Source organism: Protopterus annectens, chromosome 6.part0 (genome assembly GCF_019279795.1).
Source record: "Protopterus annectens isolate FY-2018-M chromosome 6.part0, PAN1.0, whole genome shotgun sequence".
Classification (NCBI taxonomy): Eukaryota; Metazoa; Chordata; order Ceratodontiformes; family Protopteridae; genus Protopterus; species Protopterus annectens.
Genome location: NC_056737.1, coordinates 925959714 through 925979086, shown reverse-complemented (window position 1 = coordinate 925979086; position 19373 = coordinate 925959714). Strand labels below are relative to the sequence as shown.

The following is a 19373-nucleotide window of genomic DNA, read 5'->3' as shown; positions in this document are numbered from 1 at the left end:
CCCTTCCTTCATGCCCAACGTGGTTAAAGAGCTATCCCTTGACCAATCTATTCAGCTACCAACCTTCTTTCCCTGTCCATAAAATCACAGTGAGAAGATTCTGCACACCCTTGATGTTCACAGACAACTGTGATATTACCTGAACAAGATAAAAACCCTCGGAAAATCTGAACAGCTCTTTGTTAATTTTCATCCAAGGGCTCTGGGTCTTCCTGCATCCAAGCATATTTCTTCTTGGATTTCCAAAACTATCTCCTTTTGCTACACTCACCATGGAAAGGATCTTGATGCACCTGTAAAATCCCATTCTACCAGAGATATGGCTTCATCAAAGGCATTCTTCAAAGGACTGGATAACTGTGCCATCCTGGAAGTAGCTAGCTGGTCTACTGTGCATACCTTTACCAAACATTACAAGCTAGTACCAGTTTTGCCATAGCCATTTTACATGGCTTCATAACGAGTTCCTCTTCTCCTTCCTCCTCACCCCTTCCCTCTTGAGCTCTGGTATTCTCCCTCAAGTAAAGAACACAGCATCAAGTAAATAGAAGGACATAGAAAAGTTGTGTAAAATCTTACTATAACCATAGATGTAATGGGATCCTATCTCGCCTACATTCATGACAGATGGGGTTCGGAGCCGATCCATCGGCTCCGACTCGGCAACTAATACACTAGCACGAAGTCTCTCATTGGCTGGGCTACTCCCTATCCCAGGATGCACTACACCTGCTTCCCCAGATCTCGTTTGCCGCTTTACAAGCTGGACGTGGTCTCGACTTGGCTGGAGCTAAGTGGTTCTTTTTACCTTTATTGGTCTTTGACCTTGGGGTTTTTTGTCATATATTAACCAAACAGCTGTTTTAACAGCTATTCCTTATTATTCTTTACTATTTGTTACATTTGAGTGCTTGAGTGTCTTCTGGTACTTTATTTTTTCAGTCGGGCAAGGCCCGTTTAAGTTAGAGGGCCTTTGCCCTACCTTGTGTGCTATTTAGCCTTAATTACTTTTTGTGGTTAATTGTTTTTCGGGCCAAGCCCGTTTAAATTAGAGGGCTTTGGGCCGTTGGACTTGTTTTGTCTGTTTGTTTGTGAGGTAAACTTTTTTTCCTAAGTACTCCCGCCAGTGTGTCTCGCGCTTTTCAGTTGGCGCAATTCTGTTATAGTGCTTACTTTTTGTGGTAAAGTCATACTTGTTGAAGGGCCTGTACTATGTCTAAGGAACAAAAGTCAGGTTTTAAAAAAATGCGCTCGGTGCAGTTATAAAATGTCCATCACAGACAGCCATTCAGTCTGTGTTTATTGTTTGGGGCCGAAACATCTGCAAGAGACTTGTAGCGTATGTCATGCTTTCTCTGCTAGAGTTCTTCAAGAACGCAAGAACAAGTTGATATTGAAAGGGCTTATAAAACCTTCTTTTGAGGAAGCCTTAAATCCTCCTGTTGCTTCCAAAAAGAAAAGATCGTCGGCACCGACAAGTCCGTCGGAGCCGACTTCTAAAAAGACAAAATTGACCTCTTCTTCCTCGGCTCCACTGACTTCGGGGCCGAGGGTCGAAGGGTCTGCCTCGATACCTCCTACTTCGGCTCCATTGCCTTCGGAGCCGCAAGTTGGAGTATCGAGAGGTGAATCACCTCCATCGGTTCCAATGGCTTCGGAGCCGGTGGAAGTGTGCAGCTCAGACTCTTCCCCCTCGGCTCCGAAGAAGGCTCCTTCGGTGCCGATGGTGGTCCATGCTGTGGTGGAGTCGGCGCCGATAGAATTGGAGCCGTTTCGGAGCCGGTCCCCTTCTCTCTCGGAGCCGAGAGGAAAGTCTTCTCGAGTGTCTACCTCCTCTAAATCCTCGAGACTGTCAGATTCGGACCTGGATAGGGTTTTACAGTGGCTATTCCAATCTCCAGTGTTTACTAAAATGGACTCGGCTCCAGCACAGTTTGCTTCGGAGCCGATCCCCCCTCCAACACATTTGATTCCTCCTCCAACCTCTTCGGAGCCGTTGGAGCCGGTGGTGGTGGAGCAATGTGGAGCCATACGGTCGGAGCAGAGACCCCTTACAGGCCTCTCGGCTCCGACTGTGCTTCCTACCCTGTCCTCCGGTTCAGGGTTTGGTACTGCGACCTCTTCAGCCGGGCCCGAGGGGAATACTTTGGGATTGGGTGCTTCGGTGCCTAGTCTTCCTCTCGGAGCATCGGCTGCTGGAATTCCCAGTGCCATCGTGGCCTCTAGACCAGTGACCTCTTTGGATTCTGGAGGTCCGGCCTTTGAGGCCATGAGGAGCGCGCTGGCCATGCCTTTGCCGGTTCAACAAGATTCTACCTCACCGTCCCTAGATTTGGAGACTGGTGCCTCTGTTGTGTTGCAGCCCCCCGGCAGCGGGGCCCCAGGGCCTGAGGATACCCCCATCGGGGGTTCCCTTCTTCCGGGTGGTCCATCCGAAACTGCTTCGGACGAACCCCCACGGAAGAGATTGTGTAAGAGGAAGCACGTAGACTCCCAAGATGAGTCTATTACATCGGATACTGACCTCGATGACGCAGAAGGGTCCCCCAAATCATCTTCAGATGATATTTCCTTCTCAGATATCTTGGAAATTCTGAGACAGAGAGGTGACTGGCAAGCCAAAACCCCTTCAGCTGAGGAGTCAGTCTTCCTCAAGGCCTTTGGGGCCCAGCCTTCCGCCTCCTGGGTGTCTCCGCCCTTCGATGAACTCCTTGATTTGGTTTCTCGAAGGGTGTGGGAACACCCTGATTCTGTGGAACCGGTGCCTGCGAGGCCCAATAAATTTTTGTCAGCCCCCCCCCAGAAGGAGTTTCTCACAAAGGGTGTGCCTTTAGATGCTTTGGTGGTGGCTTCTGCCACACAGCAGGACGTGGCAGAGGCTTCGACGTCTATTCATCCTCCTAATAAGGATTCTAGGAGTATGGATAGGCACGGAAGCGTCTGTCCTCAGCGGCCTTTACCTTACGGTCGCTGAACTACTTATGTCATTTTACGAGGCTCCAAAGGGATCTTCTCAAAGAGCTAAATGACTCTCTTGTTGGTAATCTACCTGAGGCGCTGGCCCGACTGTTGGCGCACAGATGACTACCCTCTTTTCTATTGTTAACTCGTCCATGAGGCTCATCTCATATGCGGCCGAAGGGGCGAGTAGAGCAGCGGGAACAGGCGTTGCCCTCAGGAGACAAGCCTGGTTACGCTTGTGTTCGTTCACGGAGGCTTTCAAGTCTTCCTTCACGACGCCCTTTGATGGGTCATCCTTGTTTGGACCCAAGGTGAAGGACACACTAACTAGGTGCGAGCAGGAGGGCAAGACTTTGACTGCCGCTAGCCCGATTTTCCGCTCCTTCTAGGCCTTACCCCAAGGCTGGGAGAGGAGGGAAAATGTGGTTTAAAAAATCTCAGAAGTCTTTCCCTACTCCACCCAGTGATTCCCCCTCCAGAGGCAGGGGAGGGGGGAATTTTGGAAGACGCCGCCCCAGAGGTGGCAGAGGCCCCCGTAACTCTGGAGACCGCGATTCCTTTCGTGGTTCTTCATACAACCAGCGTTCCTGAGTTGTTGCCCGGCTGTGCAACTCCGAGCCAGTCGGGTCGCTATGGCGCACCCACAAGCTTGGGAACCCATCACAAGCGATCAGTGGGTGCTTCGCATTACCGGAGGTTATATCATCCCCTTCAACAAACCCCCCCTTTCTTTAAGGGAAATCCCGGACGTACCACCCAGTCAGCGGGATCAAGCAGCATTAGAGGTTTCAAAGCTGCTAGAAAAAAGAGCCATCCAGCCTGTCCCCATCGACCAGATCGGATCAGGAACTTACTCAAAATTATTTTTGGTACCAAAAAAGGCAGGGGACTTCAGGCCCATTTTGGACCTCAGTTCATTGAATCGTTTCGTAAAGAAGTCCAAATTCCGAATGGTCACTCTTCAATCGATTCTTCCTTTGCTGGAAAAAGATGCATGGATGTGCTCCATAGATCTCCAGGACGCTTACTATCACATTCCCATAGCTCAAGAGTCCAGGAAACATTTACGCTTCCGCCTCGGAGTCAGTCATTTTCAATTCCGAGCACTGCCCTTTGGTCTCACCACAGCCCCCAGGGTGTTCACCAAGTGTCTGGCAGTGGTAACTGCTCACCTGAGAAGTCAGGGATTCCAGGTGTTTCCTTACCTAGACGACTGGCTCCTTACTGCCACCTCCGAGCATCTACTACTCCAAGCGCTCAGAGCCACGTACACCTTGGGCCGTTTCTTGGGGATCACGTTCAATTTGCAAAAATCTGTACTACAGCCATCTCAGCGTATTACTTTCATAGGCGCAGACTTAGACACAAAAAGAATGCGCGCCTTTTTACCGGCAGCAAGAATTCAGGTGTTACAAGATCAAGTCAGATCCTGTCTCCCCCTACAAAAAGCCCCGGCCCATCGGATCCTACAACTGTTGGGCTCGATGGCGTCGACCATACTTTTAGTTCCCTTGGCCAGACTTCATATGCGAATTTTACAATGGCTACTGTCGGTTCAATGGTCTTATCAGGAACTTCCCTTGAACCACTTAATCATAATCACGGAAAGTTGCCGTCGAGATCTGCATTGGTGGCTTCTCCAATCAAATCTCGACCAGGGGCGATCCTTTATACCACAACGTCCCGTTGCCACTGTGACTACGGACGCCTCCCAGGTAGGGTGGGGGGGTCATTACCTGGACAGGTCGGTCCAAGGCACATGGCAGATCCAGGAAACGCATTTGCATATCAATGTCCTGGAGATGAGAGCAGTACTGTTGGTACTCCAAGCTCTCCATCACGCTCTCCCACAGGGCCCGATTGCTATCCTATCCGACAACATGTCGGTGGTATGGTACATAAACAAGCAAGTTGGAACCAGGTCTTACCCACTATGCAGAGAAGCCATGAGAATTTGGCACTGGGCGGTAGCTACCAACCGCTTTCTAATGGCAACGCACATACCGGGGAAGTCCAATGTGATTGCGGACAGATTAAGCAGGACCATTCTTTTACCCCACGAATGGTCCCTCAACCAGGGTATAGCTGCGAAAATCTTCGACAGATGGGGTCATCCTTGCTGCGACCTGTTTGCCAGCCCTCACAATGCGAAATGCAGAGAGTTCTTCACACTGTTCCCTTCTCAGGGACAGATTCCCAGGGACGCTCTGACTCACATTTGGCCCCCCGGTCTTCTCGCCTTCCCTCCGTTCCCCCTCTTACCGAGGGTGATACAGAAGGCCATTTACATGGAGAGCGAGATGATTTTGATTGCCCCGCACTGGCCTTGTCAAGTTTGGTTTCCTTTCCTACAGAGGCATGCGATAGAAGGTCCATGGTTTCTGGATCCGGTGCCAGACCTGTTGACTCATCAGTCAGGACGGCTTCATCCGTCTCTCAGGTCCCTGAAGTTGGCAGCATGGTTACTCCACTTCCATCCTTAGTCCGAGACAATGCTCTATCCCCGGACGTGGTCCACATACTGTCTTCTTCTCATAAACCTTCCACCATCAAACTTTATTCCAGTAAATGGAAAAGGTTTGCTTTCTGGGCTCAAGAACGGGGTATAGATCCTCTCACTGCACCAGTATCGGAGGTTCTGAATTTTCTGGCCTCCCTTTTTCAGTCGGGCTCTTCAGTTTCTACCATTAAGGTTCAGCTAGCGGCCATTTCTAATTTTCATGCTTCATTTGAACCTTCATTGATGTCTCACAAACTTTGTAAGGCTTTCCTTAAAGGGGCTTGGCTCCTGAGGCCTCCTTTATCTCATCCTGTCCCCCCGTGGGATTTGAATATGGTTCTTGCTGCCCTAACTGCCCGTCCTTTCGAACCAGCTAAGACCTGTGATTTAAAATTTCTGTCTTGGAAAACGGCCTTTTTAGTAGCCATAACGTCTGCCAGGCGAGTTTCAGAACTTCAAGCTCTTTGTTCTGATCCTCCCTATTTGATTTTTCACAAGCATAGAGTTTCATTGAAATTAAACCCTGCATTTATACCAAAAGTGGCCTCCTCTTTCTGTATGCAACAAACTATAGAACTCCCTGTCTTTTTCCCAGAATTCTCTAATAACGCAGAATATACTTTGCATCAATTGGACGTACATAGACAACTGCGTTTTTATTTGAATAGAACCGCTCAAACGCGGAAATCTAATCAATTGTTTGTTTCCTTTGCAGCGAACAAATTGGGTCAACCAGTATCAAAAACCTTCATATCTAAATGGATTAAAGATTGTATCATTTTTATTTATTCACAAGCTAACAAAGACCTTCCCTTTCCAGTCAAGGCTCATTCTACCAGGGCAATGGCTACTTCCATAGCTTTTCACTCCAAGTTGTCAATAGATGATATTTGTGCTGCAGCAACCTGGACTTCTCCGCACACTTTCATTTCTCATTACAAATTGGATGTGGTTTCTCGAGGCAGAGCTTCCTTTGGTTCCACAGTTCTCAGGAGTGTTTTCCAATGAGCCACCCGGGATGTAGGTGCTAGGGACGCTGTCCCATCTGTCATGAATGTAGGCTAGATAGGATCCCATTACATCTTTTAGTTATGTACTTACCATAACTTCGGATGTATGGGATCCATCTCGCCTACATTCATAAGTACCCACCCTCCTTCCCCCTTCCATTTGGATTTAGAGGAGTTGTAGTCCCTCTTTTCTTAGCGTTCTTTCTTGAAGAACTTTAGTTGGTTATTGTGACTACTAGTTTTTCTGTGTTTGCATGGATGTATGAAAGCGAACAAACAAGATCTGGGGAAGCAGGTGTAGTGCATCCTGGGATAGGGAGTAGCCCAGCCAATGAGAGACTTTGTGCTAGTGTATTAGTTGCCGAGTCGGAGCCGATGGATCGGCTCCGAACCCCATCTGTCATGAATGTAGGCGAGATGGATCCCATACATCCGAAGTTATGGTAAGTACATAACTAAAAGTTGTCCTTCTCTTCAATGCTGCAGTATTCTATCCCTCCCGCCTTCCCAACTGGTCTCTTGTCTTTCCTGGATGCATTGATCACTCATAGCCGTAGTCTGGCTTACCTCCTTGGGAAATTCAGTTCTAAGGATGGTACATGCTTACGTCCATTTTATGGCCTGCGTCTGTAGCCGACATCAGGTGTACCACGTACCCTATAGTGGCAAAAGACTTTCGTATACTGGCTAACGTTGGGCACTTTCTGGTGGGAGTATCCCTCAAGTAAAGAATACTGCAGCAGTGAAGAGAAAGACATCTATGGTTATGGTAAGATTTTGCAGTTCCTCCTTTTCTGGTTTTCCACAGACACAGTGCGTCTCTCAGAACCAGTCCTTCCTGTATGCCTAAACTGGCTAATGTGTCTTTGAATCAGACCTTCCATCTTCATCCTTTTTTTCCCCCATCTCCTCAAAACAGAAGTGAGAGGATTCTCTATTCTTTGGATTTGCGTAAACAGTTCAGATATTACTTAGACAAGACTAAAGATATTAGGAAATCTGAGCAACTTTTTGTTTCTTTTCAGGCCAAGAAGCTGTATGTGGCTGTTTCTAAGCAAACCAAGATTTTAAGGCCATTTATTTTTGTTGTTGTTCTTTTCATGGCAGATATATTTCTACTTTTGTGCTCCCTGTGTTAGTGAGGTTACTTCTTCTGAAACTTTCTTTAAGGGTCTTGATACTGAGATCCATTTTGGAAGTTGCTGCGTTGTTGTCTTTGCATACTTTTGCTAAGAACTGCAAGTTTGATGTGATTTCTAAGGCCAGAGCAAGTTTTGCTAGGTCCATCTTCCATGTTTTTAAGAGGGTTCCTCAGTTTCTTCTTTGTTGTAGCTCTAGTACTCTCCCTGTTGTAAGGAATATTGCAGCAGTGATTAAGCAAGGACATAGTAGTAGTGCGAGAGCTTATCATAGCAATAGATGTCCTGATCACTGTTGCAGTATTCTGTCCATTCCTTTCTCTCCTGTTGGGTTTTCTCTTCTCACTCTGGCTGAGAGATTTTCTTTTCCTTTTTCTGGATGTAAATGTACCATCTTTCTTCCGTATTTGCTGGTCCTTCTGGGGCAGTTCAGTTCTGTGTATTTGGTGCTCTTACATTGTTTGTGTACCTTGTACGTATGATATATGTCTGAATTACTGTGTGTGGAAGGGCCCAGACTTTGGTTCGCTGCCTGGACTTAGGGCTGTCCTCTCCAGGATATCTCTGTTGTAAGGAATACTGTAACAGTGATAAGTAGGACATCGACTGTTATGGTAAGTTCTTGCACAAACTTACTTTTTTGGACTTTGTGCCACTCATCAAAAATTGTGGTGAGAGGAAAGCCCTTTTTTACTCCATCTCCTTATGAACTAGTTCATTAGGCTGATGTATGGTTTAAGATAGTAACATCCATGAAGCACTGATCTGATTTCCAACCTATAGTCTGCAGGACAAAAAGTAAAAGATTAGCAGTAAGAATAACTGTTCAGAATGTAGGATCCAACATTATTCATGGATTTCACTGTTTATCCTTGGGGCTGCCAAAGAGTTGTCCACAGGAGCATAGGAATCCTTGGGAATCCTCAGAGAGACCTTAGCGAGGACTGGATTCAGGGAACACTGTCACCTTAGAATATTCAAGGCTTCTCAATCTGCCAAAGACCCCAGCCTGGGCAGACTTACCCCAGGAATTCAGGCAGGAATTACCTAGGAGCACCACCACTGATGCTGAACTAATGGGACAGTGACTCCTTCTAGAAAAGCAACTAATAAAGCACAAGGGGGGTGCACTGGGAGAAAATCTACTGTAAGGACAGCCTAGATTAAAAAAAAAAATTTTCACCAAGGGGCCTCTGACTTTTCAAGAAACCTATCTGAAATAACATTGAAGAGGCCCTGATTCAGGAATGGGACAAAGTGGTAGACAAATCCAACCTAAAGTTAGTTGACATTCTCCTAAAACACAATAAATTACAGCAGGAAGCCACCCTGGAAAAAAATTCTTCAACTAGAGCACACCTGTAAAGACTGTGCAGGAAGTGCAGAGAAATTTCAGGGACAAGAGAACAAAATCATTAAGTATGAGAACAGTATAAAAGCGATGATTTATTTTTGCAAAGTTTCGTTAAGTTAGCTGCAACCAGGCTCCAACATTCTGAACAGTTATCCTTATTCTTAAGCTGATTTACAGTTTATGAATGCCGAATAATACACCAATACACCGTATGAACACGTACATAAATGCATGGAACTAGCCATACCCAGCAGAACCAAGATGCTCTCCTCCAAAAAAAGGAAGCCAGTCTGGTGGACCCCTAACATGTAAACTCTACAACAGCAGGAGACTGTTGCAGAAAAAGGTGAAGTCCCAAGACTGGAAAAATTCCCTTAAAAGCCTAAGCAAAAAGTTGAGATTCCTCATCAAAACCTCCAAAGCCATCTATGAAGGCAGAATTGCGACAGACTCTAAAAACAACCACAAAGCCTTTTATAGTTATATCAAGAATCTCCATGGCAATACCCAGATTTGCTCTGAGTTACTGCACAATGGTACCTCCTGTACTGAGCCAACAGATATTGCCAATATACTGGCTGACAGATTCAGTGCCAACTTTACCCCCCCACCCCCGGACCAATCTCAATACCGGAAGAATGCCAGGCACCCAGAATTACTGCAGTACAGGTTAAAGCTGCATTGTCTAAGGTCAAGAATACAGCTTCTGTGGGACCCAACAATATCCCAGGCTGTGTTCTACATGAATTACAAAGTGAACTGACTGGCACCACATATGTGTGCTCTGTTCACTCACAGCCTCGCCTCAGGCTTTGTCCCTACCTAATGGTGTATTGCTACAGTCATCCCTCTCCATAAAGGAAGAGCGACTACAGGCCCTAGAAATGATTGCCCCATTAGCCTGATGAGTCTGATCTGTAAGGCTATGGAGAGCATCATCATGGACCTAATTAACAAGAATATAGGGAATCTCCAAACTCTAGATCCCACGCAATTTGGTTTTGTGAAGGGTAGATCATGCCTGCTCAACCTGGTTAACTTCTTTAAATTAGTCTCCAGAGCGGTGGATGAGGGTAAGGAATTATTGATAAACTCAGCAAACGAGGCATCAACCTATATCGTTAGATGGTTTGCAAATTGGCTCATAGATAGAACCCACAGTGTGAAAGTAGCGGACTCCAAGTCAGACTGCCGACCAGTCACGAGTGGAGTCCCACAGGGATTGGTCCTGGGTCCTCTCCTGTTTGGCATCTACTTCTCGGAAGTCCAGGCCAACACGGAGGGACTGTGGCTAACCACATTCGCAGACGACTACAAGCTTGGAGCCATTATTAACTCCCCAAGTGATGCAGACATCCTACAGAAAGGCCTCACCGAGACCAATGACTGGTTTTGAAACTATGGCCTTAAGCTTAATGCCAAAAAATGCATAGTCATCCCCTTTGGGAGAAACTCCATTCCCACTAATTGCCACATTGATGGAGCCCACTGAACACTGAAGGCATTATAAGAGATCTGGGGATACAGGTTGACAGCAACCTCTCCTTCGACCACCATATTGCCACTGTGGTCAGAAAGCCCTTCTATGTGGCACATCTCATTACCAAGGGTTTTGCATCCAGGAAGAAAGAGGTCATCATTTCTCTCTACTCTTCCCTCATTAGACCAATCATAGAGTGTAATGCCCTATTTGGCATGTACCTCACTAGACACCTGCAACACCTGGAGAGGCCTCAAAAGTACCTCACAAAGAGGATCCTTGGCCTTAAACACATGTCCTACACAGACAGACCCAAAAAAACTCCAGCTATTCTCTGTCTCATATCGTCTACTAAGAGGTGATCTCTGCTTGACTTACAAAGCCATGTCTGACCCTGCTCTGTTAGAAATGCTACATCTAAAGAAATCCCAATCCCTCCGCACCACACGCTCCAGAGACCTCAACCTCATTACCACAATCAACAGAACACGCTGGAGGGACAGGTTCATAACCCAGAGACTATCCGTGCTCTGGAATAGACTTTTCCATACATGTCAAGCAGAGCACCTCACTAGCCCTCTTCAAGAGAAATCGTGATGAGTGGATGGGAAATAGAGAGTTCACCTCGGAGATCACTCCAGTGGCTCTACTTAATAGAGGCACTAGGAACTAACGATGGGCAGCACAATGCCAGGGCACTTATATGGGCTAGGCTTGTAAAGGCCCCAGGGCCATTAGCCTGTTTCACACCTATGAACCTATGACATTGAAAACTGTATTGCTTATTGCTCTGACATGTGCAAGACGAGTATCTAACTTGCAAGCTCTCGTGGTGGTTGTGAACCCTATTTGTTTTTTCTTTCCATAGCAATAGGGATTCTTTCAGTGTGAATTCTTTATTCATGCCAAGAGTTGTTTCAGTGTTTACTTTGAATCAGGCTGTCAGTCTCCTGTTTTTTCTGTCGTGAACTTAAAAATCAGGGAGAAAGGATTCTTCATATTCTGGATGAGAACAGGCAAATCTGTTATTAATCTGACATTACCAAGTATGTTTGGAAACAAGCTGAATAGCTGTTTATCTCCTGTGATGGGACAAAGAAAAGGCAGCCTGTGTCAGAACAGACTGTTTCCAGATTGGTCATCCCTTGCAATTACTTTGTTATTCCCACCATGGTGTATCACTTTTGGGCAGGATCAGGGCACATTCTTTTAGAACTTTGTTTTTCTTGATGGCATATTGGAAAGGAGAGGGTTGTAGAAGCATTCTGGAGGTATCTGTTTCGTCCTCTTTTCATACTTTTTCAAACTGAATTCCTTCTCCAGGTCCAGCATAGGCTTTGCTTGGACCATTCTCCAAGGCATCCTGGATCCTGCCCCTTCCTAATCCCAGGCTCTGTATGATACAGTAATGTACCCATATAGCTAAAGGCTACTGTAACAGTGATACTGATGAACATAGTACAGTTATGCAAGTTGCACTTGCCATAACAGTACAAGTAACCACACCCTCCCTCCATCCCCCTTTTTCAGTATATAATTTTTTTTTGTTTGTTTACTATAGTTATGTAATTATAATTTGTCGTTTTTTTTTTTTCAGGACAGTAGAGATGATGTGCCTTCCCCGTAAATTAATTTCTTGAACTGCTTCCCCGACCCTTTTAAAGGCACACCCTGTGACCCAAGGGCAGGCGTAAATACAGTATGATATATATGGACAGCTTGAGTGCCCAATTTTTGGGAACTGGGAAGAAACCATAGTATCCTGAGAAAATCCACACTGATAAAGGGAAAGCATTCAGACTCCACACATTGCCAAGAAGTTATGGTTGAATCCTGGACTTTGGGGCTGTGAAGCAGAGATCTTACCACCAAACTAGCTGTTGTCCTCATACAAATCTGTAATTTTTATAGATACATTACTTTTGTTGTATAGACCTTTGCTGTGTTGCAGTTTTACAATTTTTGTGTGTGGTATTTGTGAGTTATTTAGCTGAAAATGTTTTAGTTGCAAGTATACAGTTTTCAGAGTTTTACCTGCAGATAGATTGTTGCTATGACTTGCTTCATACTTCCAAACAGTTGTTGCCCCCTGGAAAGTTGGGGAGCTCATACAGATCCAGTCATAACACTCTTGCATGTTAGAAGACCAAAAAAACTTTGTTTCTTTTTTTGCAAGAGTAAATAAATTAAAGCTAAGACTTGTTAATTTAAATGCATGTGTTTCCTTTGCAGTCAAGTGAACAAGACATCTTAAAATATCTTGTTAAATGGGGCGAACATCAGCTGATGAAAAGAATGGCAGACAGAGGTAAGAAAAATAAAGTAATGGTATTTGTTTCTGTTTGTTGGTCAATTAAGTAGCGAGTCTTTTGGTGTCTGTCTGGTTTATTGACATGCAGTCCATAGCTACCACTATCAAGTTCCTGAAAGTAACACTGTCAACAGTGCATCTCACCTAATGTTGTTCAGTAGTTGTCACTTAACCACAAAGTGAATAGGGTGCGTCATTAATTTATGTACTGTGCAATGTTGTCAGTTTGAAGTATGTGCAGGTCTGCGAATGCTTTACAGTAACACATGCTTGTAGTCCAGTCATTGTTATTCTGATGGTATTGGCCATCATAGTTTTCAGGCTGCCTTTTGTGAAAGAACCCATAGCAGTCCTAGTCCACTGACCTTTTTCAAGTATGTCATTGAGTTGTATTTTGTAAACATATTTGTTAAGCAAGCATTGTAATAGAAAGATTCTTCTGTCGGACAAAAGTAAACTGTATTTTTTTGATAGGGATGAGGAAACAAATCCCTTGTCATAATTGTGAGGGAAGCTACACCCTCAGTATTTCCAGTAACTTATCCCAGTATGCACTTGTAAATTCTTCTTTCAGCTTTTTCCCGGTTATGGGTCACCACAGCGGATCACCTGTCCGCTCATGACTGGCAGTGGAGTTTTACGGTGTCGAGTTGCCAGCCCGGCACCCAACCTTCCACAGAAGACACACACATGCACACACACATGCGCCTAGGGCCAATTTAGTGTGTCCAATCCACCTACAGCATGTCTTTGGGATGTGGGAGGAAACTGGAGCACCTGGAGGAAACCCAAGCGGACCACAGGGAGGACATGCAAACTCCACACAGAAGGCACCCCAGCCAAGAATCGAACCGGCGAACCTCTTGCTGAGAGGCGACAATGCTAACCGCTGAACCACCACGGCTACCCCATTTATGCACTTGTAACTAAACAGTGTGAAACAGAAGAGGGAGAAAATGTACAAACTAAAGGTGCAAGAGAGGAATGAGGGTGTGTTAAAAGAGAATGATAAAGGGTAAAAAGAAATAAGAGACCTAGATGGTTCGAGAGGAAATATTGAAAGTGGAAGTGAACAACAGAAGGACTTAAAGATGTAGAGAAGGAAGAAGTGGAAAGAAGAGTAGATATGAAACGGCAAGGAAAGAAGCAACTAGAAGCACCGGGAGCACCCAGGAAAGAGGAATGTGGTTAAGGTGATATGAAGGGTGGGGGATTCAGTTCTTTGGATAAAGGGGAGACTAAGGACAAAATTGAGGAAAGCTTAGTCAAATGAGATATTGGAAGAAGCATGTGGTCAAGGTGGTCACATGGTTTTATCCTGTCCATTTTCTTGGAGGAGAATAAAAGGTAGGGTACCAGCTCGAGAGAACAACAGAGAGGGAGACATGGCTGAAACACAAGGGAGGAATTCTGCGGGGAACTGAGGTAGTTAAATTGAGACCAAGGTCAGTGGACCAGATAAACTGCCACTGGAAGTACTAAAGGGTGCTGGAGGGAGCACTAAGTGTTCCATTAGATCTTAGTAATGTCACTGGAATCAAACATTCCACTGCAAACAAATCATACTGATGCTGACTGACAGTGTGTTGAGGGGGGGGGGGGGCAGGGAATTTCTGTCCAGTTAAGCTTACGTTGATACCTGGAAGATTTTAGGAGAGGGTTTTAAGGATAGGTTGCTGGGTTCCCTGCAGATAAATGGCCTAGAGTAAAATCATTAGTATGGCTTCTCAGGCAGGAAGATGTGTCAGGTGAACAGTGAAAGAGCTTTGTAAGTGGGTAACAGCTGAAGCTGACAGTGAGCCCATAGACGTGTGGTATACCTTGACCTTAGCAAAGCATTTGACAAGGTCACACACAAGATGCTGTTGGAAAAGCAGTATTTTTTAAACACTTTTTTATGTATGAGATTTAAATTGTAGCTCAGGACTTCTGGTTTAAGTGGGTCTTCCACCAGTGCAGAGCAGAGTGTGTTTTATTATTTCTGATCTTTCTTTAAGGTTCTATGCATCCATATCTGTGTGAAAATACTAGAATGGACTGCCATTGACTTTAAAAGCATCTTAGTCTCTTGTATATGTTCTTCATGTTTCACTGTTGCAGTCATTACAATTGGGTTATCCTGCTAGCAGGCTACCCTCAGTCGGCCTGAATTCCAAAGTCTAGGTCCGGCGTCAGTTGCTGTCACCTCCTCCCTGACATCAGTGCACCAGGGGTATAAAAGATGCAGCCGACGCCATTTTCTTCAGTCTTTCTTGCCGCACGGTGCCCGAAGCAAAAGCAATTCGCAAGTGCTGGTCGGCCGACTCCTGAGATTTTCATGTTCGAATTTCAGATCCGAAGTCTTCACTAAAAGCTAAGTACCCCATTGGGGAAACTTTTTTCTTGCTCCAGACCGATGTCAGAAAGTTAATAATTGCATTTCTTTGGGAAGCAAATACCTCATAAGGACTTTCATTCTTTACTGTATTCCTTGCCTAGGTCCTGACCACGCCGTTGCTAGTTGTCGGTTTTGCGCTAGATTTAACCAACACACTATTAAACGTCGGTACGATTTTGCATTTCACTATTTTGGCAGAAAATTTAACTATACGATGTCGTCGGATAGCCATCCGACTACGGGAATTCACAAGAAACGCAAAGAAAAGGACAGGCATCCGAGGTCCAAAACTGGCGATGAGGCTTCTTCTAAGCCACTCGCCGGTTCTCAGTGAGGTGCCTTCGCAGCCTCTGATGACCGCTACCTTAGACTCGCAGGCCGCTACCGACACCCACGTGGAGTTGACCAAGCCGCTGGAAAGCCAAGGTATTGGACCTTCGGAAACTATTCCCTCAGATGGGTCCGGAGCTGCTGAGCAGGCATCGGCTTCTGAGGGTGTTTTCAGACCTACTCAATTATATGTTAAACCGACTTCATCTTCAAAGGCAAAGACTAAAACACCTTTAAAGACAAAGAAACAAGTACAACAGCCTCATGGACAGGCCACCATGCCTAAAAAAACAGATGCTCAAAACGGCCGAGGACCTAATTACTTTGATCACAGGTTCCCATCCCCCTCCTGATAAGAGGCCTAGGCAAGAGACAGAATATGAATCTTCAGATCAGGTTTCCATTTCATCTGATTCCTCATCTGATCAAGAATACTCTCTTCCTCCCTACGAGTATTCTGATGCTGAAGAATCTATCTCTTCAGCTTCTCCTCCTGAGGATTATTCTTTTGGGGAAACTTTACATACCATGAGGGAGCATTTCCACTGGGAAAGCCAGGATTATTCAGTTAAGGCTCAGAGACTTCCCTTTACTACCACAGCACAGGCTCCTAGCTGTTCCACCTGTTAGACATTGTAGATGATGTATTTTCAGAGTCCAGTCTGACCCCCTGACTTCTTACCTCCAGCTCCGGTTAAGCCGGACAGGTACTACAGGGTTCCTGATTCTCTCATAAATTCCTTTTCAAAAACCCTGCTGCTGACCCAGAAATTATCTCTCAGGGTCCCAGAGGGGTCAAGGCTGCAACTGCAAAAAACCATACTCCCTCTGACAGGGATTCTAAGGCACTGGACAGATGAGGAAAAAAGATTTACACTTCTGCTACCTTGGCTATTAGGGCTTTAAATTGTCAGTTTCATATGCTCAAATATCAGCAGTATATTATGTCACTGCTTAAACAGAAAATGTTGATAAATTCTGAATGTGCAGAAAGCAAAGAAATGCCGGATTTATTGCATGCAGCTGAACACGTTGGAAAGCATGCTTTGCAATGTGGTTTTGATTCTTTGGAGGCCTCCTGCAGGGCCTCAGTTACGGGCTGTGTCACTGGGAGGCATGCTTGGTTAAAGGAACAAAATCTACCTGATCATGTTAAAGCAAAATTATTAGATGCTCCATTACAGCATGATGCTTTGTTTGGTGTTAAAGCAGAAGAGGTGTTAAAGAAAATGGAGGACAAAGCTAAATCTATGCAAACAGTCAAGGATTTCTTACAGGTACAGCCACCAAGATTTAGCAGACACTGGCCTACAAAAAGAGTTGGTCCTTTCCAGTGTCAGACAGGCCACAAAAGGGCAGATGTAGATGCCCTAGAGGCAGATCCCAGCCCCAAGGTTCGTACAGGTCTAAACGATGTAGTGCTTCTACCTCCAAACCTGCAGAAGACGAATCACAGCCATACAGGAAACAGTCACAATGACTTCCCCCTGCCTGCGCCAAGCACTTTATCTTCTGGCAGCACCTTTAGGGGGAAAACTAGCACTTTTTTCTCAAAACTGGCACATAATAACCCAGGACAAATGGGTCTTAAACATAGTGTCACAAGGCTACAAGTTTCATTTCCATACCCTGCCAAGGGTAAACGTTTGGCCAGACCTGCCAAAACATCAATGGGCAGAGGCACAAAAACAAGTCTCATCCCTCATGGACATGAGGGCCATTCAACAAGTACCAGAGCAAGAATAGGGACAGGGATTTTATTCCAGACTGTTCTTGGTACCCCGAAAGGACAAAGCTTGGAGACCAATACTGGACCTATCTATTCTAAATACATATCTGGATATTCCAAAATTCAAAATGTTGACTCTACAGCAGCTTCTGCCCATGTTGGGCAAGAACGCTTGACTGGTGACTTTAGATCTAAAAGAGGCATACCTGCATGTCCCAATCAGACAAACATGCAGAAGATACCTCAGATTCAAAGCTGGCTCAATGCACTACCAATTCTCTGCACTGCCCTTTGGCTTATCTACTGCACCCAGGGTCTTCACAAAGTGCCTGCCGCCAGTAATTGCATACTGCAGACAGAGGAATACAAATATATCCTTACTTGGACGACTGCCTCATTCAAGCAGAGAGCAAGGACATTCTACTACAGCATCTGGCGTTTGTAAAGAGATTACTGCCATGCCTAGGGTACACAGTCAACGAACAAAAAGTAAAACTAGAACCCTCTCAAGAGATAATATTCCTGGGTCCAAGCTTAAATACAACTGCCCAGATGGCTTATCTCACGCCAGACAAACAAAGGCAACTGACTTCCTATTTCAAACTGTTGGCAACAAAGGCCCAGTTATCTGCAAGAAAAATTCTGCAGGCTTTGGGCTTCATGGCATCCTGCATTCTACTAATTCCATATGAGGAAACTTCAATGGTACCTAAAAAGTGTTTGGACTCAACATTGCCACAGCCTGGAAACAATAGATGTTATGTGATCCTATCTCGCCTACATTCTGACTGATGGGTTCGGAGCCGATCCTCTGCTCCGACTCGGCACGCTTATGCCAAAGAGCGAAGTCTCTTATTGGCTGAGCTTACTATATCCCAGGATGCACCACTACCAGTCCCCCAGATCTCGTTTGCCGCTAACAAGCAAAGACGTGGTCTCAAGCTTGGCTGAGCTAAGTAGTGTTTTTTCACTTACTTTCCTGTCAGGGATTTCCTAAAATTCAACAAAAAGCTGTTTTAACAGCTATCTCGTGTTTTTGTGTATGAGTGAATATTTTTGTGGTAAAATATTTGTGTGGTGATTGTGTATTGTCTGACTAGAGGTCCCATTTGAGTTGAAGGGCCTTCCCTGTCAGTCCGTTGTCTTTCAAGTCCCATTTATTTTTAGGGGTTCTTGGATCCTTTTAGTCATACTTTTCTATTTGTGACAGTCCTTGATTTAAAAAGAAAATAATTTTTCTGTGATAGTTAGTGTGTTTTGTCTTTTGCTAGTTATTCACTAAATTGGTTGCCATAATGTCACAGGCTCCTAGGCCTTCAGGTTTTAAGAAGTGCACTAAGTGCAGTTTCAAGATGTCAATAACAGATGACCATTCTCTCTGTGTGTACTGTTTGGGCGCCAAACATTTGCAGGAGTCCTGTAGCGTGTGCCACGCGTTTTCCTCGAGGGTCCTCCAAGAGAGGAAAAATAAACTTATTTTAAAAGGCCTTACTAAACCCTCATTTGAAGAGGATTTAGCTTCCTCTCCTTCTCCTGCAAAGAAGAAAAGGGCGTTGGCTCCGACCAGCCCGTCGGAACCGACCGCCAAAAGACATAGGCAGGCTTCTCCTTCGGCTCCACGGACTTCGGAGCCGAGGGCGGAACGGTCTGCTTCGATGCCTCCAGCCTCGACTCCTCTGGGTTCAGAGCCGACGGCTGGGGCCTCGAGAGGCGGGTCATCTTCATCGGCTCCACTGATCTTGGAGCCGATGAAGGTTGTCCGCTCAGACACTTCCTTCTCGGCGCCGAAGCCCTCTTCGGCACCGATGGAAATTGGTTTGGACACTCCGTCGGCGCCGATAATTATCGAGTCGATTCGGAGCCGGTCCCCTAGTCCCTTGGAGCCGTTGGAGAGGCCTACTCGGACCCGTTCGGTCTCTTCCAGGTCATCAAGGATGTCAGATTCGGACATAGACAGGGTACTCCAAAGACTTTTCCAGTCCCCAGTCTTTCAGAAATTTGTTTCGGCTCCGACCCAATTGGCTTCGGAGCCGATAGCCCATTCCATTGCCATTCCTCCTCCGACCGCTTCGGCTCCGTCGGAGCAGGTGCTGATGGAGCCAGTAGAGATCCTAGGGTCGGGTCCGAGTTTAGCACACGGACTTCTTCGGCCGGGCCCGGGGGTGACGTTTCGGGACCAATG

General features: G+C 45.7%; 1 protein-coding gene across 1 annotated transcript in view; it reads left to right on the top strand.

The window, feature by feature from the left end:
* BTBD7 (BTB domain containing 7) overlaps positions 1 to 19373 on the top strand; it is a 1417647-nt gene that overhangs the window by 703882 nt on the left and 694392 nt on the right. The window contains exon 5 of the mRNA XM_044074574.1: positions 12677 to 12752. Within this exon, the coding sequence (XP_043930509.1) occupies positions 12677 to 12752 (76 nt within the window). The remainder of the gene's footprint in view (positions 1 to 12676; positions 12753 to 19373) is intronic.